This window comes from Trachypithecus francoisi, unplaced genomic scaffold (genome assembly GCF_009764315.1).
Source record: "Trachypithecus francoisi isolate TF-2019V2 unplaced genomic scaffold, Tfra_2.0 Lachesis_group6, whole genome shotgun sequence".
In the NCBI taxonomy this organism is placed as follows: Eukaryota; Metazoa; Chordata; class Mammalia; order Primates; family Cercopithecidae; genus Trachypithecus; species Trachypithecus francoisi.
This window is the reverse complement of record NW_022681471.1, coordinates 71,042,514-71,069,733: the sequence shown is the minus strand read 5'-3', so window position 1 is coordinate 71,069,733 and position 27,220 is coordinate 71,042,514. Positions and strand designations below refer to the sequence as shown.

General features: G+C 44.5%; 1 protein-coding gene across 1 annotated transcript; it reads left to right on the top strand.

The window, feature by feature from the left end:
* The first annotated feature begins 8,852 nt into the window (after positions 1-8,852).
* On the top strand, positions 8,853-15,178 carry LOC117077415 (translationally-controlled tumor protein). Its single transcript, XM_033201097.1, is given in 4 exon segments — positions 8,853-9,347; positions 9,350-9,577; positions 9,580-9,780; positions 15,166-15,178. Coding segments are annotated over 3 exon segments (492 nt in total). The 5' UTR covers positions 8,853-9,187; the 3' UTR covers positions 9,684-9,780; positions 15,166-15,178.
* Positions 15,179-27,220: the final 12,042 nt, after the last annotated feature.

Sequence of the window (27,220 nt, the reverse complement as noted above, 5' to 3'; positions counted from 1 at the left end):
GTACAACCCAACCAATATTAGCTTTCCCAGAATCTACTTTAGCCTTCCCTTCTTTTTTTTTGAGACGGAGTCTTGCTCAGTCACCCAGGCTGGAGTGTGGTGGCGCGATCTCGGCTCACTGCAAGCTCTGCCTCCCGGGTTCACGCCATTGTCCTGCCTCAGCCTCCTGAGCAGCTGGGACTACAGGTGCCCGCCACTACGCCGGCTAATTTTTTTGTATTTTTAGTAGAGAAGGGGTTCACCGTCTCGATCTCCTGACCTCGTGATCCGCCCGTCTCGGCCTCCCAAAGTGCTGGGATTACAGGCGTGAGCCACCGTAGCCTTCCCTTCTTAATCTTTATGAGAAATTTTCAGACTATTAAATGCTCATGAGATATTTAGTTGTGTTCTAGAAATTTCACCCGGCTTGATATTCTAGCAATCCCTGGGCTCAAATTCCAGCTCCATCTTATCAAACAATAACAGAATTCCCTAATCAGTACAAAGCTCCCCATGCAGTCTCTTTTCCAGAACATTCTTTGCCTAATGTTCCTTAGTGTTGCTGTCTCTTTAGTTGGGGCCTCCTTCCTTAGTACATGCATACCTTACTATTCTGTGGAATTGCGAGCTGTGCATCTTTTAGAACCACACTAGTCAAATTGGTTGGCATTTCCATTTATTTTCCATTATTCCCTTGTTTCTCCTGGACCTCCTCTGGTTTCTCTTTTCGAGGATGCTCAGAGGCTTCTCACCAGAGATTGGTGAGATATCCCCCATCATCTAGATAGGAGATTGACAAATTCTGTAAAGGTTAAGACAGTGACTATTTTAGGCTTTGTAGGCTACATGTGTTCTCTGTAGCACGTTCTTCTTTGTTGTTGCTGTTTGTTCATTCGTACATTTTGCAACCTTTGGATAATGTAAACCACTTTTTTTTTTTTTTTTTTTTTTGAGATGGAGTCTCGCTCAGCCAGGCTGGAGGGCAATGGTGCAATCTTGGCTCATTACAACCTCTGCCTCCCGGGTCCAGGTGATTCTCCTGCCTCAGCTTCCCAGGTAGCTGGGACTACAGGCGCGTGCCACCATGCCCAGCTAATTTTTTTTTTTTTTTTGTATTTTTAGTAGAGACGAGTTTCACCGTGTTGGCCAGGATGTTCTCGATCTCCTAACCTTGTGATCCGCCTGCCTCAGCCTCCCAAAGTGCTGGGATTACAGGTGTGAGCTACCGCGCCCTGCCAATGTAAACCTTTCTTAGCTCATGGGCTATGCAAAGCCTTAGACTGACCCCTGATCCAGACTGTCTTCTGGGACAAGCATTTCTGTGAACTGCCCCATGTGATAACTGAGTTGTGCAGTAGCTGATGTGGTTTATTGCCTTCCCATCTACTGCATTGTCAGACCAGTCTGACTGCACAGGGGCAGTTGGAGGGGGGCTGCATATGCCAACCATTACTCTTCAATCGAGTGTCCTTTATGAGCTCTCTCTCTCCTCTCTCTCTCTCTCTCTCTCTCTCATTACTGACTACCTCAGTGTAGAAACCCTCATTTTTTTCCCCAGACCTATCCTTGTTACCCAATGTGCCTCTGCTTCCCTGGGTTTAGGGTAAACTGGAAGGAGAGAATTTCTGAGTTCTCTTACTTATTTTGTTCCATACTTCTCCCCCAAATATGTGGTTGGGACCCCCATCCTGGTCCACCCTGTCCTGCCTTATACTAGTATCATGAGTTTCGGGCTATCGTTGGAAAGTCTGGCAGCCCAGGCCGTAGGATTCCAGTTCAGCCTACGATTTCCTAGGGAAGTCACCAGGTTCCAAAGGCTGGTTTTTAAACCTGGAATATCCATGTATCCATTTCCTAATGCAGTTTTGACCTGTTCTGGACAGAGCACTCAGCCCTAGCGAGAAAACCAATGAGGTGCAGAAGATATTCTGTGCCCACATTTTTCCCTGCCTTCTGGACCCTTGGCCCCTGGGATGGGCTCCTTGGGATTGCCCATGCAACAACACAGCCACGAGACATTCAGCACACCACCTCCTCCTGTGTTTTGAACCTCTAAATGGATTCTGTTCTAAAGCTTCTTCACGTGTCTCTCCATCCTATTCCCATCTCCACCTCTCATGCTTCTTGGGAGTCTGAAGCTCAGATTCACATTTTCACATTTTCTCATATAAACATTGTGATTATAGAATGGATGACATGTATGGGTCTGTGTGAGTTTGGTTTCTCAACCTGGACTGTGAGGGCTAATAAATTCACAGATCACACCATACATGTGCACATGCACACACACACACACACACACACACCACACACACTGTCCAGCACCCTCATCGGTTCTCTGGCTTAGGTCCAGATCTGATGAGACTGGTCAAGAAGGGGATGGTGGGGGCTCCTGAAGCATTTGCCCTTTCTTGCCTCTTGAAACCTTCTTTCCACTGGCAATTCAAAACAGGCCGACATACAGAGGGCTAGCACTCTAATTTGATGTGGACTCAGTCATTCAGACCTAGCTCTCAGGCTGCAGCTTTTCCTAGCGCAGCAAATTGCTTCTTAGAATCTTTAGTTTGATTTCTGTCATTTGAGCCCAGGGATCTACCCACTTACTGAAATCTAAATTTTAAAAAATCAGTGATGCAAATAATTTTCAGGATTTCCCTATTTAAAAGCATCCATGAAACAGTTCCTTTATGCCTTCTGTTTAGGATTTCCAGAATTAGGAAGGGAAACCAGGCTTGTGCCTTGGATCCAAAAGCAGCAAAAATACTACACTTGCCAAAAGCAAACTGAGGAATCAGCATTGGCCAGTCCTAGTATGCAGTCAGGAGGTGGACTTTTGTTAAGTTAGCCCTTACCATTTAATACTTACTGAGTGCCAACAATGCACTTAGAAAAATAAGGGAGATAAGAATTCACAGACCAATACCCTAAACTGGAAGGTACAGATAAGACACATCTCCTAGAGCTGAGAACATGTCCCTAACATTTCAAGAAGCAGCAGAAAGTAGGAGAGATCACGATCCCAGTCTTTTTAGGATTCCAGCACAAAATGGAAGGGAGCCCTCTGTGGAGTGACATTACAAAGGGTTTTTCTTGTCTTTCTCTAAAAAAAAAAAAAAGGCATTCCTTACTGGCTTGCTACCAGCAATTGAACTGTATTCTTTATATAGCTAGAGCTGTTTGGTCTTCTTAAAATAAACTTTTTCTGTTAAAATCATTTTCTGTTTCACCCTCTGGTTTTCATTGTAGCAATGATACCTTTATTCAGACACTCCGCCCAGTTTGTGAGCATGTTTAACCATCCACACGAGTATGGGGCCCACACACATTGGATCTGATGCTCACGAACCTGAGAGCTCAAAACAGCTATGTGGCACAGAATGTCTTGCAGAAACCTGGTCTGCTGAGCCATGGCCTAAAGGCAGGTAACCCATGTTCTGGGACTTCATGTCTGGGATTCGAGTCCAGCTGTTCCTGGAGTCAACAAGGGGGAGTGGGCAGCCATCACCAGGCCCCTGAGGGGAGGAGGCAGCCTTAGCAACTATCCCCAGGGCAAAAACTCCCTCTCTCTTCTCTAGCTCAATAAAGTCACCCAGCAAGGCAGACCAGAGTGAGTCTGGGCTGGGAGCAAAAAATCCCAGACCAAATGTGGTCCAGATCATTTCCATCCCTCAAGAAGGGTATGGTCCCACCATGCAGATGGTGACAGCCATATTTGAGAGTCAAATCTCATCAAAAGAAGAAAGGAACTTTGTCATCTATTCCCAACTGTCCCAGGCCTCTGAGGCTGAGGCCCTTGTAGCCAGCATCCCTGTCTCCCCAGGCCCCTGACACCACCGGCTGCTCTTCCAAAAATAGACCAGAACTGGAAATAGCCAGAAAACCTACAAGAGAGGGAGAGGGGCCAGGGCCACCCTCAGACAATAGTGTGTGTTTAAGTTGGAGATAAAGGTCAGAAAAGGAAGCTAGCTCGAGGTGGGCCTCATGGCAAGCAGTCCCTTGGTAGAACCCTGCAGTTCAGGGTCTGGTGTTCACTCCAGCAGGTTCAGAACTCCTTTGTACCTGTCTTAGTTCATTTTCTGTTGCTATAACAGAATACCATAGACTGAGTAATTAATAAAGAAAAGAAATTCACTTATTTCTTACAGTTCTGGAGGCTGAAAAGTCCAAGGACATGTTTCTGGCATCTGGAGAGGGCCTTCTTACTGAGTCATAACAGAGTGTGGGACATCACATGGCAAGAAAGCAAGAGCATGCCATCCTAGGTCTCTCTTCCTCCTATAAAGCCACCAGTTCATCATGCCCGCCCCCCCCCACACCACCGATGACCAACACACAAATTTTGAAGGACACATTCAAACCACAGCAGTACCACACCACCATACGCTGATGAAGCTTTTAAGGGTTTACTCACACTAACCAAACTCACAAGACAGGTCCTGGTATGTTAATTAACAGAAGAGAGAATATACCTTTCAAACAAAGGTCATAAACAGGAGGTTGCAGGCTGAATTGAATTCACATACATTGTCTAGAGTACACAGTGCTGTTTGTCAATTTTTAAAAATTTAGGGGGCCGGGCACGGTGGCTCACGCCTGTAATCCCAGCACTTTGTGAGGCCAAGGCAGTTGGATCACCTGAGGTCAGGAGTTCGAGACCAGCCTGACCAACAAGATGAAACCCCATCTCTACTAAAAATACAAAAATTAGCCAGGCGTGGTGGCAGGCACCTGTAGTCCCAGCTACTTGGGAGGCTGAGAGAGGAGAATTGCTTGAACCCGGGAGACGGAGGTTGCAGTGAGCTGAGATCGCACCACAGCACTCCAGCCTGGGCAACAGAGCAAGACTCTGTCTCAAAAAAAAAAAAATTTTAAATGGAGCACAGTCTCTCCAATTTACCTCCCACCACTCCCTGTTTCGTCAAACCCAACCAGCTTCATTCCCTTATAGTATCTGTCAGGTCCCCGAAGGCATATGAGTTTTTGACCCTTACATTAAGTTGTCATCACAGGTTGAAGTCCCCAGGAAGCACACTCTTAGATGGAGTTTACTGTGTAGGATGTTTACTAGGGAATGCCCTAGGGATCAACACCTGCAGAAGAGAAAGGAAGGAAACAGATTAGACAGGAGGCAGCTGGGCAAGGTGGCTCACGCCTGTAATCCCAGCACTTTGGGAGGCCGAGGCAGGCGGATCACCTGAGGTCAGGAGTTCAAGACCAGCCTGGACAACATGGCGAAACCCCATCTCTACTAAAAATACAAAAAGTAGCCAGATGTGGTGGTGTGCACCTGTAGTCCCAGCTACTCGAGAGGCTGAGTTATGAGAACTGAACCCGGGAGGCAGAGGTTGCAGTAAACCAAGATTGTACTACTGTACTCCAGCCTGGGTGACTCAGCAAGACTCCATCTCAAAAAAAAAAAAAAAAATAGGAGGAGAAAAGAGAAAAGAGCAGCAATGCAGGTGTCGCAAAGCTTCTACTCACTCAGTGGCTGGCTCTGGCATTCACATGACCTGTCCGTTGTCCTACATTGGGCCAAAGGGCAGGCCTTCATATCCCCGCTTCAATAAGTCATTGGCTCTGGGCCACGCCATGAAGGGCTTGACCTTGGGTGAGATGTCTGTCTCAAGCTGAGGCAATCCCTGAAGGAACTGATGGCTGAAGAAGGCTCTTGGCTGACAGCACTTTTAGCAGCTGGCAGTAAATCCTTCCTTGAAGGGGGATCTCGGTGACACAGTTCTGTGTCCATCACAGGCGTCTTTCTCCCATGAATAGTGCAGGCAAAACACTTACAAATCCTTATTCTGATTCCAGCCCCACCTTTCTTTTTTTGAGACAGGGTCTTGCTCTGTTACCCAAACTGGAATGTGGTGGCACAATCACGGCTCACTGCAACCTCGAACTTCTGGGCTCAAGCAATCCTCTCTCTTCAGCTTCCTGAATAGGTGGGACCATAGGCATGCACCACTACACCTGGCTAATTTTTAAATTGTTTTGTAGAGACAGTCTCGCTATATTGCACAGGCTGGCTCAAACTCCTCGGCCCAAGTGATCCTCCTGCCTCAGCCTCCCAACGTGCTAAGATTACAGGCGTAAGCCACCACGCCCATCCCGATTCCCTCACCCACTCTTACTTAAGACCAATTACACTTCATTTTATTAGGTTTATAACTTTCTTCAATGTCACCATCTTAGGACACGTGCTAGTAGACTTTAAATAGACTTCAGTGTTTCATAAGCCTCATTAGTGCCCATTAATAAACTCTCTCCAAGGACATGTCGTGTCACATATGCAAATGGCTAAATCAATCCATCATAAAATACCATGAATAAAATGTCGCTACCATCTATCAGGCACCTACAATGGGCCAGGCATTGTGTGCTCCTCCATCCATTTGTTTTATGCTTCCATTCAACAAATGTCTAATGAGCTCCTACAACATGCTGGGTGGCGCATTAGGATCTGAGGGTAGAATAGTGACTGAGGGAGACACAATGCCTGCCCTGATGGAGTTTACCACCCAGTGGAGCCACTGCCGAGACCAATTCATACAGCATCCCTGGGAACCAGGACCAATGGACCTCATGTTCCTGTTATCTAAGGGTCACTACCCTGGCTATGAACTCTCTGGTCAGCACTTATTTCATACTCGGCTCTGCTACCTAATCTTCCCTGCTCCTCTTCCTCCCACCGTTTTCAACTGTGCCTTCCTGGAACCCCAATTCCAGGGTGTCTTAGTCCATTTTGTGTTGATAGAATATATGAGACTGGGTAATTTATAAAGAAAGGAGGTTTCTTTAGCTCACGGTTCTGCAGGCTGAGAAATTCAAGGAAATGGCCTTGGCTTCTAGCAAGGGCTTTTGTGCTGGGTCACAACATGGTGAAGAAGGTCCAAGGGGAAGTGGATATGTGCAAAGAAGAGAAAACCTGAGGGGCATCCCGGCTTTATAACAACACACTGTCACAAGAACGGATTCATTCCTGAGAGAACTCATCCAGTCTCACCAGAGTGAGAACTTACTACCACCAGATCAGCACCAAGCCATTCATGATGGAGCTGCTCCATGACTCCAAATACCTCCCACTAGCCCCACCTCCCAACATTTGGGGATCAAATTTCAACATGAGTTTTGGTGCAGACAAACAAACTACATCTAAATCATAATATTTCAACACTGGGCTCCCCAAAACTAGTGTCCTTCTCACCTACAACCTACAATCATTCTATCCCAATAGCCTCAAAAGTCTTAACTTGTTCCAGCACCAACATAAAAGTCCAGTCTCATCTGAGACTCAAGGCAAGTTCCTAACAGCTATAAGTCTGTAAAATAAAAAATCAAGTTATTGGCCAGGCACGGTGGCTCACGCCTGTAATCCCAGCATTTAGGGAGGCCGAGGCAGACGGATCACGAGGCCAGGAGATTGAGACCATCCTGGCTAACATGGTGAAACCCCGTCTCTACTAAAAATACAAAACAAAATTAGCCTGGCATGGTGGTGGGCACTTGTAGTCTCAGCTACTCAGGAGGCTGAGGCAGCAGAATGGTGTGAACCCAGGAGGCGGAGCTTGCAGTGAGCCGAGATTGCACCACTGCACTCCAGCCTGGGCAACAGAGCAAGACTCCATCTCAACAACAACAAAAAAATCAAGTTATTTACCTCCAAGATACAATGGTTGTACAAGCATTGGGCAAACACACCCATTCCAAAAGAGAGAAATCGGACCCAAAAAGGGGGGTAACAGGCCCATACAAGTTCAAAATCCAGCAGGGCAGATATTAAATCTTAAAGCTCCAAACTAATCTTTTACTCCATGTACCACTTCCGATGTACACTGGTGCAAGGAGTGGGCTCCCAGGCCTCAAGCAGCCCTGCCCCATGGCTTTGCTGAATACTACCCATGTGGCTGCTCTCACAGATTGGAGTTGAATGCCTGTGGCTTTTCCAGGCTGAGGTTGCACACTGCAGTGGGTCTATAATTCTGGGGTCCCCATGGCAGCCCTACTCCCATAGGTCCACTAGGCATTGCCTCATGAGCACTTTCTGTGGAGGTTCTGCCCCTGCAGCAGGCTTTTGCTTGGGCACCCAGGCTTTCCAATACATCCTCTGAAATCTAGGTGGAAGCTGCCAAGTCTCCATGGCTCTTGCATTCTGGGCTCTCACAGACTTACCACCACATGGAAGCCACCAAGGCTTATGGGTTGCACTCTCTGAAGTGATGGCCCAAGCAGTACCTGGGGCCACTGAGCTTCAGCCAGACTCAGAAACAATGTAGCAGGGATCTGAGGAGCAGCGTCCTGAGGTGGAGCAGGGGCAGCAGTGCTCAGGCCTTACCCTATAAACCATTCGTCCTCCTAGGCCTCCAGGCATATGATGCAAAAAGCAGCCTTGAAGATTTCTGAAATGGCTTCAGGTCTTTTTCCCCATTGTCTTGACTTTAGCACCTGGCTCCTTTTGGTTTCCTCTCCTGAAAATACTGTTTTCTTCTATGCCATTTGGCCAGGCTATGCATTTTCCAAATTTTTCTGCTATGTTTCCCTTTTCTCCAGAAATTCACCATAAGCAGTTGGAAGTAACCATGCAGCAACCTGAACATTTTGCTGCTTAGAAATTTCTTCCACCAGGTATTCTATTAAATTCCATCTTAGGTGAAGCAGGGATCTCCTGCCCCTGCCAGTTCAATTCTGTAGTAAGCCTTCCACAGAGCCTTTGGGCATAGATGTAGTTCATCCAAGTTCTTTGTCAATTTAAGACAAGAATGGCCTTTACTCCAGTTTCCAATACGTTATTCCTCATTTCCATCTGGAATCTCACCAGAATGGCCTTTACTGTCCATATTTCCATCAGCATTCTGGTTGGACCATTTAACCAATCTCTGAAGGGTTCCAGACCTTCCATAGTGGTCTTGTCTAATAAGCCCTCACCATAATCTTGTTTTATTCTAGCCTGCTCTTCCAAATTCTTCCAACCTCTGCCCCTTACCCATTTCCAAAGCTGCTTCCACATTTTCAGGCATTTCTTATCACTAACACTTTACTTCTCAGTATGAATTTTCTGTCTTAGTCTGTTTTGTGTTGCTATAAAAGAATACTTGAGTTTTTCCGTCCACTCCCCCTCTCCCATCAGCACCACTTTGGCTGCACTGAGCTGGCTCCGAGCTCTGGGCTCCTGCTAACCTAGCGCCGCCATTGTCTCCCTTCAGCCGCCATCATGATTATCTACTGGGACCTCATCAACCACGATGAGATGTTCTCCGACAGCTACAAGATCCGGGAGATCACAGACGGGCTGTGCCTGGAGGTGGAGGGGAAGTTAGTCAGTAGGACAGAAGTTACATTTTTGACTTGCTCATGGTGAAATGCCTCCACTGAAGCCCTGGGGGCAAAGGTACCGAAAGCACAGTAATCACTGGTGTTGATATTGTCATGAATCATCACCTGCAAGAAACAAGCTTCACAAAAGAAGCCTACAATAAGTGCATCAAAGATTACATGAAATCAATCAAAGGCAAACTGGGAGAACAAAGACCAAAAAGAGTAAAACCTTTTATGACAGGGGCTGCAGAACAAATCAAGCACATCCTTGCTAATTTCAACAACTACGAGAAAACGTGAATCCAGATGGTTGCTTTGCGGACTACAATGAGGATGGTGTGACCCAATATATGATTTTCTTTAAGGATGGCTTAGAAATGGAAAAATGTTAACAAATTTGGCAATTACTTTGGATCTATCACCTGTCATCATAACTGGCTTCTGTTTGTCATCCACACAACACCAGGACTTAAGACAAATGGGACTGATGTCATCTTGAGCTCTTCATTATTTTGACTGATTTATTTGGAGTGGAGGCATTGTTTTTAAGAAAAACATGTCATGTAGGTTGTCTAAAAATAAAATGCATTTAAACTAAAAACAAACAAACAAACAAACAAACAACCTGAGACTGGGTAATTTAGAAAGACAATAGAGTTCTTTATCTTGTGGTTCTGTAGGCTGAGAAGTTCAAGGGCATGGCCCTGATTTCTAGCAAGGGCTTTTGTGCTGTGTCACAACATAATGGAAAAGGTCAAAGAGAAAGTGGACACGTGCAAAGAGGGAAAACCTGAGTGGCATCCCGGCTTTATAACAACCCACTGTCGCAGGAACTGATCCATTCCTGAGAGAACTAATCCAGTCTTGTGAGATGGAGAATTCACTCACTCCTGCAAGACTGGCACCAAGCCTTTCATGAAGGATCCACCCCCATGACCCAGACACCTCCCACTAGGACCCACCTTCCAACATTTGGAGATCAAATTTCAACATGATTTTTGATGGAGACAAATAAACCACATCCAAACCATAGCACAGGGATTGCTAAATACCCCAACAACAGAAATAGAAAGCTCCCCTAAACACCTTCCTTAACTGAGACCTAGCTGTCTCCGAGGACCCCACTTCTCCTGTAGGCCTTTCCTCAGAGATTCTTTCCCTCCTCCAAATACTTCCATCTGGAGGTGGAGTGGGCCCCTTCTTTGCTCCCCACTGCGCCTTCCTACCATGACCGCTGTACCTCTCAGGCACTTCCCTTCATTATATCCTTTTGCCCACCCCCCAGTCTTGCCCAAATCCAAATCACTTCAACATTCATGTGGAAGATCTATCCCACATCCCATGCTTCTTGTTTCTTCGGCCTACTCACCTCTGTTGGCCTCCCTTTCTGCTCCAGTCACCCACTCTCAGGGCCTCGAGTGGATCTTGCAATGGCCCAGAACGGCTGTACCACTGAAATCTTAACTTCAATCCCCACAACCTCACATCTTTCTAACTTTCCCATCTGATTACTTCATTACACTGTTCAACTTTGTTGAGACTTATATGAGCTCATCACAAAAGAAGAAATCCCAACATCCAATAAACATGAAAAGGTGCTCAACTCATCTACCGTCAGGGAAATGAGGATGAGGGAGAATGGGGCATGAGAAGGAGCAAGAGAAAACTTTTTGAGGTGATAGATATGCATTATCTTGATTGTGGCTCTGGTTTCAAGGATGTTTACTAATCAAATCATCACTTAAAACATATGCAGTTTGTTGCACATCAATTATATATCAATAAAGTTGTAAAATATACACATACATATGGCCCGGTGCAGTGGCTCACACCTGTAATCCCAGAACTTTGGGAGACCAAGGTGGGTGGATCACCTGAAGTCAGGAGTTTGAGACCAGCCTGACCAACATGGAGAAACCCCATCTCTACTAAAAATACAAAATTAGCCGGGAATGGTGGCGCATGCCTGTAATCCCAGCTACCTGGGAGGCTGAGACAGGAGATTTGCTTGAACCCAGGAGGCAGAGGTTGCAGGGAGCCGAGATCGCATCATTGCACTCCAGCCTGGGAAACAGAGTGAAATTCCGTCTCAAAAAAAAAAAGTTATATACACAGACACACACCAACAACATACCATTTCACATATGCCAGACTGGCAAATTTTTAAAAGTCTGATGATAATTAGTGTTGAGGAAGATGTTGAAGAGTAGAGATCCTCATACACTGCTGATGGGGCTATTGATTGGTTCAACAACTTGGGAAAACAATTTGTCATTATCTATTAAAGTTAAAGATACACATCTCCAAGAACCCAGCAATTCCATTCCTAGGTATATATCCTAGAGAAAAGTGTACATAGCTTTACTGAAAGATATATAGGCCAGGTGCGGTGACTCACGCCTATAATCACACCACTTTGGGAGGCTGATGTGGGCAGATCACCTGAGGTCATGAGTTTGAGACCAGCCTGGCCAACATGGTGAAACCCCATCTACTACTAAAAAAAAAAAAAAAAAAAAAAGGCTGGGATTACCGGCATGGTGGCACGTGCCTGTACCCAGCATTCAGGAGGCTGAGGCAGGAGAATCGCTTGAACCCAGGAGGCAGAGGTTGCAGTGAGCCAATATTGCACCACTGCACTCCAGTCTGGGCAACAGAACGAGACTCCATCACCAAAAAAAAAAAAAAAAAAAAAGAACAAAGAACAAAGAAGATATATAAAGGTTCAAAGCATCATTGTACATAACAGCCCTAATTGGAAACAACCCAAAAGTCCCTCAAGAGCAGAATGAATAAATTGTGGAATGCTATACAGAATGACAATTAAACTACAGCCACGGCCAGGCTCCAGGCTCTGTGGCTCACGCCTGTAATCCCAGCACTTTGGGAGGCCGAGGCAGGTGGATCACGAGGTCAGGAGTTCGAGACCAGCCTGGCCAACAGGGTGAAATGCCGTCTGTACTAAAAATACAAAAATTAGCCAGGCATGGTGGCGGGCACCTGTGGTCCCAGCTACTCAGGAGGCTGAGGCAGGAGAATCTCTTGAACCCGGGAGGCAGAGGTTGCAGTGAACTGACACTGTGCTACCACACTCCAACCTAGGTGACAGAGTGAAACTCCGTCTCAAAAAAAAAAAAAACCTACAGCACACACAGCATGTATAAATCATGCAAATATGAAGTTGAGTGAAAGAAGACACAAAGGAATACATACAGTGTGATTCCATTTACATAAAGTTCAAAAACAAGCAAAACTAAATTATTGTTTAGGAATGCACATATAGCTGGGAGCAGTGGCTCTGCCAGTAATCCCAGCACTTTGGGAGGCCAAGGCAGGTGGATCACTTGAGCCCAGGAGTTCAAGACCAACCCAGGCAATGTGGCAAGACCTCCATCTCTACCAAAAAAATACATTATTTGATACATTTTAAAAAGTGAATGCACATGTAGATGATAAAACTAAAGAAAAGCAAGGCTGGGCACTGTGGCTCACACCTGTAATCCCAGCACTTGGGAGGCCAAAGCAGGAGGATCACTTTGAGGCAGATAGGGTCTGGAGGCAGGGAACCTAAGGCTGTTCACGCTGACTTCTCAGAACTAAATTGAAAGGAAAACCCTAACTTTCCACGCCTGGCTACACCCTTTGCAAACCTCCACCTTTTCTGCAGATGGAAAATTGAAAGTACCTCTGATTGGTTGCTTTTTGCAACCAATCAGACGTTTGCATAGGAGTATGACTTGTAACTTTACTTCAGCCTCTGATTGGTTGCCGTCCACAGCCAATCAGACTGATTGTGGGCCAAGTCTTCATTTGCATAGACGTTCAACTTTGTAACTTCACATCAGTCTCTGATTGCAGGCCACCACTTCATTTACACGGGGTGAACAACAAGTGGCCAATGGGAAACCTCTAGGGGGTATTTGGACTCCAGAAGATTCTGTATCCAGGGCTCTTGAGCGGTTGCTCAGGCCCACTGCCACCCTGTGGAGTGTACTTTTGTTTCCAATAAATCTCTTGTTTTTGTTGCTTCGTTTTTCCTTGCTTTGTTTTGTGTTTTGTCCATTCTTTGTTCAAAATGCTAAGAACCTGGACACCCTCCACAGGTAACAACTTGAGCCCAGGAGTTGAGACCAGCCTGGGCAACATGGTGAGACCCCTCTCTACAAAAAGTTAAAAAAAAAAAAAAGGCCAGGTATGGTGGCTCACGCCTGTAATTCCAACTCTTTGGGAGGCCAAGGCGGGTGGATCACGAGGTCAGGAGTTGGAGAACAGCCTGGCCAACATGGTGAAACCCCGCCCCTACTAAAAATATTTTTAAAATTAGCTGGGTATGGTGGCACATGCCTGTACCCCCAGCTACTCAGGAGGCTGAGGCAGGAGAATTGCTTGAACCTGGGAGGTGGGAGTTGCAGTAAGCCAAGATGGCACCACTGCACTCCAGCCTGGGTGACAGAGCAAGACTCTGTCTCAATTAAAAAAAAATTATCTGTGCATGGTGGCATGTCTGTTGTCCCAGCTACTGGTGAGGCTGAAGCCGGAGGATTGCTTAAGCCCAGGAGGTATAGGCTGCAGTGAGCCTTGATCACACCACTGCACTCCACCCTGGGTGACAGAGTGAGGTCCTGACTTGGAGAAAAAAAAAGAGAGAGACAGAGACAGAGGGAGAAAAAGAAAAGCAAGCAAGATATTATCATAAAAGTTAAGAGATTGCTACTTCTAAGGATAAATTGTAATTGATAAGGACACATGGAAGATTTCAGGGTGCTGGCAAAGTTCTACTTTCTGACCTTCATGGTAGTCACACTGGTGTTCACTTGTAACTAATTTTGCAAGTGTACAAACTATACATTTGTTTTAAGCACTTTTCTGTGTATATATATATGTATGTATGTATGTATGTATGCATGTTGTATTTTACAATGAGAAATATTCTTTTTTTTTTTTTTTTTTTGGATGGAGTTTTGCTCTTGTTGCCCAGGCTGGAGTGCAATGGCACAATCTCAGCTCACCACAACCTCTGCCTCCTGGGTCAAGCGATTCACCTGCCTCAACCTCCCAAGTAGCTGGGATTACAGGCATGCACCACCATGCCTGCTAATTTTTGTATTTTTTGTAGAGACGGGGTTTCTCCATGTTTGTCAGGCTGGTCTCAAACTCCTAACCTCAGGTGATCTGGTCACCTCGGCCTCCCAAAGTGCTGGGATTACAGGCGTGAGCCACTGCACCCGGCCTATAATGAGAAATATTCTTAAGGACCCAGGATACAATTCTGAGTAACATCACATTTCAGAGAAGGCTGCAGGAGAAGACGTCTCCTTAGGAAACAGACAGGGAAGGGGCAGCCAGAGGCGGACGGCAAACCAGTAGAGCAGGGTGTTAAGGAAGCTCAAAACAGAAGCTTCCAAATTTTCAAAAAGAGAGTGGACAACCGTGTCAACCCTTATGCAGGACACATCAGAGCACATCAGAGCACAGCCAACAGTCACCAGCCTGTGTCCTTGCAGCTATGATAAGAACACTCTTGCACCATAGAAAATGAGCAAAGGCACAAACAGATAAGAAGAAATACTATTAAAAGGCAAACATATGGGAAAATGTCTACACTTTCTAATGAGCAAAGACACACTAAATTGTGAAAACTGCCAATTATAGTAGCAAAATTAAGGGGAGGTAGAAGAAATTACAGTATGTCAGGCTGGAAAGAATACCAAATTGATGCACGGTTACTGCGGCTAACACTGTGAATAAATACCACCCCTTTAAAATAAAATCTGGCAATATGCAATAGGAAATTTTAAATGCTCATACCATTTTACTCAGTAATCCTACTTCTGGGCCTCTATGCTAGGAAAATTATGCAAAGGAAAGAAAAAGGCTGTGTGAATGAGTTTAGAAGTGACTCCCAAATCTCTTTCTCCCAGCCCCAACCACTGCCCTGAGCCCAATCTGTGTATCCAGTGGTTCAACTGGCATTGCCACTCATGTGGCTAGTCTGCAACTCAGAGTAAATAAACATAAAGTGTAACATGAACTCCTTTGTTCCTCTCAAACCTGCTCTTTCTCAAATCTTCACCACCCTAATAAATGGCACCACCATCCATGCAACTGCTGAAGCCCAAAACCTAAGAGTCATTCTTGATTCTTCCTTTTGCTCACCACCCACTTCCAATTTGCCACCAATCTTACTGGTTCAATATTCAAAATATAACCAAAAGCATTCCACTTCTCCCCGTCTTCATGGTTGCCACTAGTGATGGTTAATTTTAGGTGTCAACTTTACTGGACTAAAGAATACCTAGAGAACTGGTAATGCATTACTTCTGGGTGTGTCTATGAGGGTGTTTCCAGAAGAGATTGTATATAAATCGGTGGACTGCGTGGGGACGATCTGCCCTCAATGTGGGCGGACACCACTGGTCCCAGATAGGACAAAAAAAAAAAAAACAGAGAAAAGGTGATTCTCCTTCTCTCTCCTGGAGCTGGAACACTCTTCTCCTACCCTTGGACATCAGAACTCTAGGCTCTCGGGTTTTTGGATTCCAGAACTTGGTTCTCCAGTCTTTGGCCTCGGACTGAGAGTTACCACTTTGGCTTCCCTGGTTCCGAGGCCTTCAGACTTGAAATGAGCCATGCATGCTACCAGCATTCCAGAGGCTCCAACTTGCAGATGGCCTGTCATGGGACCTCTTAGCCTCCATAATCACATGAACCAATTCTCCTAATAAAGCCCCTTCCATCTATCTATCTATCTATCTATCTATCTATCTATCTATCCATCCATCCATTTATCTATCAATATCCTATTGGTTCTGTCTCTCTGGAGAACATTAATACCTAGCCCAAGCCACTACCCTAGCCCAAGCCACTGTTCTCTCACTCTTCTCTCTGCCTGGGATTGGTACAGTAATCTCCTCACTGGTCTCCTGCCTTTATTCTTGCTTCACTCCAATCTGTTCTCCACACGGCATCCAGAATAGTTTTTTAAAAAATCAAATCAAGACGGGCATGGTGGTTCATGCCTGTAATTCCAGCATTTTGAGAGGCCAAGGAAGGAGGATTGTTTGAGCCCAGGAGTTCAAGACCAGCCTGGGAAACAAAGTGAGACTTCCCCCGATCTCTACAAAAGTAAGACAAACAAACAAACAAACAAAAAAACTAGCCAAGCGTGATGGCAAACGCCTGTAGTCCCAGCTACTTGGGAGGCTGAGGTGGGAGGATCACTTGAGCCCAAGAGGTCGAGGCTGAAGTGAACTGTGTTCATGCCACCGCACTCCAGCCTGGATGACCAAGCAAGACCCTAAATAAATAAATAAATAAATAAGTAAATAGAAATCAGATCATGTCAGTATAGCCCTCCCATGGCTTTCCTTTCCTCATTGAATAGAATCCAAGCTCCTTACCATGGTAACTCTGCTTCACTCCATTCTGGGCTTCTTCCTATTCTTTGAAAACAACAAATTCTCTCCCTCCTCAGGGTCTTTGCACTTTCTGTCTCCCTGCCCGGAACACTCTCCTTCCAGGCTCCCTTAGGTTTCCACTCAAATGTCACCCCAGAAGAAGTTTCTATGATCAACCTATCTGAAGTAGCCTCTCTCTCCAAGTTCCTATCCCTCATATCACCCTGTTAACTCCCTGCACAGCACTCACTACAATCTGAAGTAAATTGAGGTGTTTATTTGCATAGTGCCTTGTTTTCTGTCTCTTCTAACTGGAATATAAACTTCATGTGGGCAGGAATCTGTGTCTCTTGCTTCACTGCTGTATCTCCAACACCCCAGTATCTGATGTACCCATAAATACTTAGGGAATTAATGATTTACAATAAAAACTCTGAGAAGATTAGCAGAAAAGAACCCCTTTAATCTGGTATTTTTTTGAAACCTCTTAATAATGTCCTAGGTTTTAGGGAAAGTACTTTTGGAATGCTTACTGAAGTATTTTCTTTTTCTGTGTGTGGTTGCAGTACAATGGAGTAAAGATAACAGAGGTTTTCATATTCAGACAGATAGATAGTACTCAGATCTTGGTTCTGCCCCTCACTAGCTGTGTGATCTTTGGTAAGTTAATCTGCTTCTCTGAGCTTCAGTTTTTTCATATTTAAATTGAAGTAGCAATAAAAGAGTTTCAAGGTGGTTTCACTGAAGTAGATAATTAATATACTTGGTATATTACATGTCACAAAATATCATTTAATAGCCATTGATAGTTTAAAGCCCTGAGGCTAGATGAGTTTCACCTGGGAGTGAGTATAAATAGAGAAGAGAGCCCAGGATGGGCCCTGGGACTGTCCAATGTTTAGACATCAGGTAGAGAAAGACCAGTCAAGAAAGAATACAGGGTCGGGTGTGGTGGCTCATGCCTGTAATACCAGCACTTTGGGAGGTCGAGGTAGATGGATCATCTGAGGTCAGGAGTTCGAGACCATCTAAACAACGTAGTGAAACCCCATCTCTACTAAAAATACAAAATTATCCAAGCGTGGTGGCACATGCCTGTAATCCCAGCTACTTGGGAGCTGAGGCAGGAGAATCTCTTGAACCTGAGAGGCGGAGGTTGCAGTGAGCTGAGATCGCACCATTGCACTTCAGCCTGGCAACAAGAGCAAAACTCTGTCTCAAAAAAAAGGAAAGAAAGAAACAGGCCCAGTGCAGTGGCTCACCCCTGTAGCACTAGTGCTTTGGGAGGCTGAAGCAAAGAGGTCCTTGAGGCCAGGAGTTAGAGCCAGCCTTGGCATCATAGCAAGACCCTGTCTCTACAAAAAAGTGGCACCCACCTGTAGTCCCAGCTACTCAGGAGGCTGAAGTGGGAGGATCGCTTGAGCCCAGGAGCTGGAGGCTGCAGTGGGCTATGATGGTGTCACTGCACTCCAGCCTGGGCAGCAGAGCAAGAACCTGTCCATAAAATAAAAAAGAAAGAAAGGAAACAGAGTTGTGAACTGCCACAAGAAAGGCTCTAGACTGCAGTGTTCCCAAACCTTCCTAATCATGGAAACTTTTTGTCATGGGGCAGCTTGTGCTCAGCAAAACACACAGTAAGTGGAAAAGCAGGCTGCAAAATGGTATGCAAATTATGATTGCAACCATGTACAACTGTGTGCAGAACATGCGTGGCACACATGCTCAGTAAACATTTGTTGAATGGATTAATGAATGAAAAGTAATATACATATGGACAACCACCACAAAGGAATAAACAATAATAACAGTAATTTTTAGTAGTGAGATATGATTAGAGATTGCTTTTCCAAATTTTGTGTAATATTTTGTTGTCTATCTTTTTCTGATGGAGATTTGCCAATCTTGTGCATCCATCTGTCTGAGCTGCATTCAGGGATACTGTTCCCAGACTTCCTGTAGGAATTTCTCTGTTTGTTCTCTCCTGCTCTTTTTGAAATCCTCAACACCATTTCTGACCTATTTGATTTTAATTCCAGCTCGGTGCAGTGGCTCACACCTGTAATCCCAACACTTTGGGGGGCCAAGGCAGAAGGATCACTTGAGCTCAGGAGCTTGAGACCAGCCTGAGCAACATGGTGACACCCTGTTTCTACAAAAAATACAAAAATTTGCTGGTTGTGGTGGCATGTGCCTGTAGTCCCAGCTATTTGGGATGTTGAGGTGGGAGGATCACTTGAGCCCAGGAGTTTGAGTCCAGCTGGGTAACACAGTGAGACTCTATCCCTAAAAAAGAAAAAAAGAAAGATGTTCATAGCAAATTAGAAATACTTTCTTTGCAGGTGATCTGTCCCTTCTCTCTAGCTGTCCTTTAACTTTTTTTTTTCTTTTTGACCTTGAAGAATCTGATGATTATGTGTCTTGGGGATGGTCTTCTTGTGTAGCATCTCATAGGGGTTCTCTCTGTATTTCCTGAATTTGAATGTTGGCCTCTCTAGTGAGGTTGGGAGATTTTTTATGGATGATATCCTGAAATATGTTTTCGAAGTTGCTTGCTTTCTCTCCATCTCTTTCAGGGACACCAATGAGTCACAGATTTAGCCTCTTTACAAAGTCCCATATTGCTCAGAGGGTTTGTTCGTTCTTTTTTATTCTTTTTTCTTTATTTTTGTCTGACTGCATTCGTTTGGAAAACCAGTCTTCAAGCTCCAAGATTCTTTCCTCATCTTGGTCTATTCTGCTGTTAATATTTACAATTGCATCATAACATTCTTGTAGTGTGTTTTTCAGTTTAAAGACTTAAATGTAAAACCTAAAACTATAAAAATCCTGGAAGATAACTAGGAAATACCATTCTGGACATAGGACCTGGCAAAGATTTCATGACAAAGACACCAAAAGCAATTGCAACAAAACCAAAAATTGACAAATGGGATCTAAGTAAACTAAATAGCTTCTGCACAACAAAAGAGGCTATCAACAGAGTAAAAAGACAACCTACAGAACAGGAGAAAATGTTTGCAAACTATGCACCTGACAAAGGTCTAACATCCAGAATCAAAATTACAAGCAAGCCGGTCGCAGTGGCTCACGCCTGCAATCCCAGCACTTCAGGAGGCTGAGGGGGGCAGATCACAATGTCTAGAGATCAAGACCATCCTGGCCAACATGGTGAAACCCCATCTCTATTAAAAATACAAAAATTAGTTGGGCGTTGTGGTGTATGCCTGTAGTCCCAGCTACTTGGAGGCTGAGGCAGGAGAATCACTTGAACCTGGGAGGTGGAGGTTGCAGTGAGCCGAGAACGCACCACTGCACTCCAGCCTGGGCGATAGAGTGAGACTCCATCTCAAAAAAAAAAAAAAAAAAAAAATTACAAGCAGAAAACAACCCATTAAAAAGTGGGCAAGGGGCCGGGGCGGTGGCTCAAGTCTGTAATCCCAGCACTTTGGGAGGCCGAGACGGGTGGATCACGAGGTCAGGAGATCGAGACCATCCTGGCTAACACGGTGAAACCCCGTCTCTACTAAAAAATACAAAAAAACTAGCCGGGCGACGTGGCGGGCGCCTATAGTCCCAGATCTCTGGAGGCTGAGGCAGGAGAATGGCGTGAACCGGAAGGCGGAGCTTGCAGTGAGCTGAGATCCGGCCACTGCACTCCAGCCGGTGACAGAGCAAGACTCCGTCTCAAAAAAAAAAAAAAAAAAGTGGGCAAAGGATATGGACACTTTTTTAAAAAGACATACACACGGCCAAAAAGCATATGAGAAAATGCTCCACATCACTAATCATTAGAGAAATGCAAATCAAAACCACAATGAGATACCATCTCACACCAGTCAGAATGGTTATAATTAAAAAGTCAAAAAATAACAGATGCTAGCCAGGTTGCAGAGAAAAGGGAACACTTATACACTACTGGTGGGAATGTAAATTAATTCAGCCACTGTGGAAAGCAGTGTGGCAATTCCCCAAAGAACTTAAAACAGAATTACCATTTGACCCAGCAATCCCATTATTGGGTATATACCCAAGAATATAAATTATTCTACTATAAAGACACATGCATACGTGTATGTTTATTGCAGTACTATTCACAATGGCAAAGACATGGAATCAATCTAAATGCCCATCAACAGTAGACTGTATAAAGAAAATGTGGTACATGTAAAGTATACTTTATGCATATGAAGTACAAACAGTACACTGTATAAAGAAAATGTGGTACTGTATAAAGAAAATGTGGTACATATACACATATAGACATGGAATCAATCTAAATGCCCAATATACAGTAGACTGTATAAAGAAAATGTACATATACACTATGGAGTACTACACAGCCATGAAAAAAAAGAATGAGATCATGTCCTTTGCAGCAACATGGATAGAGCTGGAGGCCATTATCCTAAGCAAACTAACACAGGAACAGAAACCAAATACCACATGTTCTCACTTACAGTGGGAGCTAAACAAAACACATGGACACTATGGACACAAGAGGGAAACAACAGACTTCGGGGCCTACTTGAGGGTGGGGGATGGGAGGAGGGAGAGGATCAAAAGACTACCTATCAGGCACTATGCTCATTATCCGATAACGAAATAATCTATACATCAAACCCCCATGACACACAATTTACCTAATAACCTGCACATGTACCCCTGAACCTAAAAGCAAAGTTAAAAAAGAAATAATCTCTACATGTAAATCAATAGGAAACCAGTTAGATAAGTTGTGATATATCCATACAATGGAATTCTATGCAGCCATTTAAAAATGAGAAAATATTTATGCAGTGGAATACTATTAGCAGCTTTAAAGAGAATAAATTGCTGTGTCTTAGTGTGTTTTAACAGACTGCTATAACAAAATACCTGGGACTGGGTAATTTATAAAGAATAGAAATTTATTTTCTCATAGTTCTGGAGCTGGGAAGGCCAAGATCAAGGCTCTGGCATCTAGTGAAGGCCTTCTTGCTGTGTCATCAAATGGAGGAAGGGCAAGGAGAAGGGAAGACAGAGAGAGAAAGTTGGGGGGTAGAGAAAGAGAGAGAGAGACCAAACTTGCTTTTTTATAAGGAACCCACTCTGAAAATAAGATATCCACTCCCATGATAAAGATATTAATCCATTCATGAGGGCAGAGCACTCATGGTTTAATCACCTCTTAAAGGTCTTACCACTTAAATACTTTATAATGGCAATTAAATTTCAACAAGGGTTTGGGAGGGGACAAACATTCAAACCATAGCATGCTGCTACTCACAAAGGAAGTCAGATACAGAAGAGTACCTACTCTATGGTTTCATTTACATGACGTTCAGAACTTTGGTTTCCAGCCAACATGGAGTACCAGGGACCAGACGTATCCTCCTGCCTGAAATAACAACAACAAAATAGAATATACGAAACTATGGAATATTGGTTTTCAAGACACTGGATATCAGAAAAAGAAGAATAGTGATCCCTGAGTAAAAGGAAACAAACTAGGTGAGCCCTGCCATTGCTCCCAGCTTACTATTGTGAAAGAGTTTCCAGGCCATGGTGCAGGAAGGGGGAACCTAGTTGGAGCCCAGAGGACTCTCTGATTTGAGTAAATGGAGCTGAGAATCCAGGGAGACTTAGCTGAGAATCCAGCTAGAGTTAGCAGGACAGTGTTTCAGAGGATGGTGCTGCACAGGGAGAGAGAGCCCCCAAGATCTGCAGAGGGTATTCTTCAAATTTTCAGATGAATACCAATCAGTTGGAGGAAAACTACCTTAAAGGGGCAGGAATAACAATTGCTAGAGCTCACAAGGACTGTAAATAATTCATGTTCCCACCAATAAGAGCTGAAAATCTCCTAACTTACAGGGAACTGATTAGAGTCCTCAGAAGGCTACTGCCTGAGTAGTGGGACCAAATTAGACCTGGACTGAAGGCCATTCTGGGCACCATCTAACAAAGCTTAAAAATAAGCCTCAAAGGAATCAAACTGCTTCCAAGCAATTTAACTGTGTCCCAGAAAAAAAGCTCAACAATCTCTAAAGGAATACAAAAATCTAACACCTGCGACATGAAAGCCACAATGTCTGGCATCCAATTGAATATTAACATTGTGTTGGGCAGAATTCCAAAATGGCTCCACTAGACTTCCTGCCCTGACCTCAAGAACTGTTAATATGACCTGATAATATGCCCATGATTATGTTAAGTTGTATGGCAAAAGCAGTTTGGGAGAATGTAATTAAGATTACTAATCAGACCGGGCACGGTGGCTCACGCCTATAATCCCAGCACTTTGGGAGGCCAAGGCGGGCAGATTGGCTGAGCCCAGGAGTTCGAGACCAGCCTGGCCAATATGGTGAAACCCCATCTCTACTAAAAATACAAAAATTAGCAGGCATGGTGGAGCATGCCTGTAATCCCAGCTACTCAGGAGGCTGAGGCAGGAGAATCGCTTGAACCAGGAGGTGGAGGTTGCAGTGAACTGAGATCACTCCACTGTACGCCAGCCTTGGTGAAAGAGCAAGACTCCATCTCAAAAACAAAAAAACAAACAGATTACTAATCAGTTGACTGAGTTAATCAAAACAGAGATAATACTCATGTGCCCAATCTTATCACATTGAGACCTTAGAAGTTTTTTCTGGCTTGTAGCAGAGGAAGAACACAGAGAAATTCCAAACATGAGAAGGATTTAACCTACCATTTTTGACTTGAAGATGGATAGGACCAAGTGTCAAGGAATGTAAGTGACCTTGAGAAACTGAGTGACCCAAGGCTGTCAGCCAGCAGGAAAAGAGGCCTCAGTTCTGTAGGTTCAAGGAACTGAATTCCATCAATAATCTGAAAGAGTCTGGAAGCATATTCTTCCCCAGAGTCTCCATATAAGAGCTCAGCCAGCTGGCACCTCTATTTTCAGCCCTTAGTAGAGAATCCAGCCAAGGTGCTAAGATTGTGGCAGTTTGTTATGCAGTGATTTTTTTTTCAGTTAATACAAAAAGTCATGTAAAGATGCAGGAAAATAAAAACCATAAAAGGAGAAAAACCAATCAATAGAAACAGAACTAGGTGATATATTTAGTAGACAAGACTGTTAAATTTACTGTTATAAATATTCTTCATATGTTCAAGAAGGTAAAGGAAACAGCCCGGTGTGGTGGCTCACGCTTGTAATCCCAGCACTTTGAGAGGCCGAGGTGGGTGGATCACTTGAGGTCAGGCGCTGGAGACCAACCTGGCCAACATGATGAGACCCTGTCTCTACTAAAAATACAAAAAGTTAGCCGGGCATGGTGGCAGGCACCTGTCATCCCAGCTACTTGGAGGATGAGGCAGGAGAATCAGTTGAGCCCAGGAGGAGGAGGTTGCAGTGAGCCGAGATCGTGCCACTGCACTCCAGCCTGGTAGACAGAATGAAACTCCATCACAAACAAATAAACAAAAAAGAAGGTAGAGGAAGAAATAGCTCAATAAGAAGAGAATAAAAAATATTTTAAAAGACCCAGACTGAACTTTCTATAAATAACAGAGATAAAAAAATACTCCAGATGAAACTAACCGCAGATTAGATACTGCAGAAGAAAAGATAAGTCAACTACAAAGCAGATAAAGACTTCAGAGACAAAAAATTACCAGGGACAAAGAGGGAAACTACATAATATGATGAAAGAGTTAGAGGAATGATGTCAACAAAACCGCAGAGTAGGCAGCTCCAAATATCTGTTCCACCACAGAAACGTCAACAACAACAACAACAACAACAACAAAACTGTCAGAATCAAGTTTGTCAGAACTCTAGAAAACAAGTGAAGGTTTACAGCAATCAGATCATGCTGAATCTTTTTAAATGACAACTTTAAAATGATAGGAAAGCGTTGTGGTTTTGCCCTTATCGCACTAACTCCCCAGCTCAAGTTGTGGTATCGACAGCCCATGTTCCCACTGTGGGACCCTGGTTCCAGAGGGAGCAGAAAAGGCCTTGTGCACTAATTATTGAGTTTGCCTGTTCTAAACTGTCTGGGGACTACCTGAAGGATTGATGCAAGGTGCTTGTTTCTAATTTGCTTCACTCAAAACTCACTCAAGGTGGAAACTTTGTGAGGTGAACAAAAAACCTAAAGCTACGTGAGGAAAAACAGTTTATGGCTGAGACATATAATAAACCCCTAAAGCTTGGAGGAAAAGCTGGGAAGAGAGTTTCTTTGCGAAAATAGGGCATTCAGAAATGCCCACATAGATATCGGGGGATTTGAAAAGCTATGTGCATGCTCAGGACAGGTTGCATGCTCAGAAAAGACCTAAGAAGACCTTAAGCTTTCACCTCTGGCTGATTTCTAAGCACAGTACAAGCAGTAAGTGAAGGTTAAGGCAGAGTTATAAATGGCCTGGCTAAGTGTTGAAGGAAAGACCCAGCACAGAGCTGCTCCACAAACACTGGGAGAGGAGTTATTTGTTTGTTTGCTTGTTTTAGTTCCTGGTGTTCAAGGAAACTTCTATCAAAATACTAGCTGAACAAAAGCTAAAGGAGCAGAGACTTCAGGGACCACATGACAAGGAATAAAGTATTTTTAAAAAATAGTTTGGAAGTCACTAAATGATTGGATGACTGCAGCCTCCAGGAACAGCAAACCCTGGGGAAGGGCAACAATCTGATTTCCAGAGTCACCACATTCAAATGTGCAGTTTTCAACCAAAATACACAGACACACAAAGAAAGAAGAAAGTGTGGCTCAGTCACAGAAAAAATAAATTTAAGATGTCCAGACATTGGACTTAATAGACAAAGGGTGCAGGGGCTGACGTCTGTAATCCCAGCACTTTGGGCAGATCATCTGAGGTCAGGAGTTCGAGATCAGCCTGGACAACATAGTGAAACTCCATCTCTACTAAAAATACAAAATTATCTAGGTGTGGTGGCATGTGCCTATAATCTCAGCATTTTGGAGGCTGAGGTCGATGGATCTCCTGAGCTCAGGAGTTCTAGACCAGCCTGAGCAACATGGTGAAACCTTGTCTTTACAAAAAATTAGCCTGGCATGGTGGTGTGCGCCTGTAGTCCCAGCTACCCAGGAGGCTGAGGTGGGAGGATTGCTTGAACCTGGGAGGCAGAGGTTGCAGTGCCCAGATCGTACCACTCCAGCCTGGGTGACAGAGTGAGACCCTGTCTCAAAAAAAAAAAAGAATAGGAAGGATAGTTTCTTCAACAAGTGATCCTGGAGCAATTGAACATTGATAGGCAAAAAAATAAATAAGTAAACATTGATCTAATGGCCGGGCGTGGTGGCTCACGCGTGTAATCACAGCACTTTGGGAGGCCGAGGCAGGCGGATCACAAGGTCAGGAGATCGAGACCATCCTGGCTAACACAGTGAAACCCCGTCTCTACTAAAAAAAAAAAGAAAAATTAGCAGGGCATGGTGGCAGGCGCCTGCAGTCCCAGCTAACCGGGAGGCTGAGGCAGGAGAATGGCATGAAACCAGGAGGCGGAGGTTGCAGGGAGCCGAGATCGTGCCACTACACTCCAGCCTGGGCGACACAGCGAGACTCCGTCTCAAAACAAAGAAACAAACAAACAAACAAACAAAAATTAATCTAAACCTCACACCCTATATAGAAATTAACTTAGATGGATCATAGATTTAAATGTAAAACTATAAAACTTTTAGAAGACAATATAGGAAAAAAATCTTCAGACCTAAGGCTTAATAAAGAGCTCTTAGACACGACATCATAAGCATGATTCATAAAGGAAAAACATCAAAGACTTTTCCTCTGGAAAAGACCCTCTTAAGAGAGTGAAAAGACAAGCTTGCAGACGGGGAGAAAATATTTGCAAATCTCATATCTGACAAAGGACTTGTATGTAGAATAAAGAACTCTTGAAACTCGACAGAAAAAAAAATCCACAGTTGAATTAGATAATGGGCAAAAGATGTGACATTTATTTCACTGAAGAAGATATACAGATGTTTGAAAATAAACACATGAAAAGATATTCGATATCATTATGATACAGCAGTGCTGGGAAGGGAAGAGCACGGTCCCTTTAAATGATATGGAAGCGAGGACTGGAAGTCCTTGGTAGAAAAAGGTGGGTCCCTGGCTAGGGCTCTAACCCCACGGACCTAGGTGAGGACAGGCACTCCTGCTTTCCTGCCCAAATATTGCATTCTCCAAGACCACCCTTGCCTGCCATGTCCCCATCCTGGGCCTATAAAATCCCCAGACCCTAGCGGGCAGACACACAGGCAGCCAGACTTCGAGAGAGGCACATTGACTGAAGAAGAAGACGCAAGCAACTGGTCATCCAGAGGGCGTCAAGAGGCGCACGTCCGCAGAAGAGCACACCCGCAGAAAAACACACCGGCAGGCACCGGCACCCTGGCAGGCCATCAACCAGCAGAATCACGCAGAAGTTTGGCGGGGGCGCGGGGGTGGGGCAGATCAGAGGACTGCCGAGCCGGACTCCAGGGGAAAACCATCTCCCTTCTGGCTCCCCCATCTGCTGAGAGCTACTTCTACTCAATAAAACCTTGCACTCATTCTCC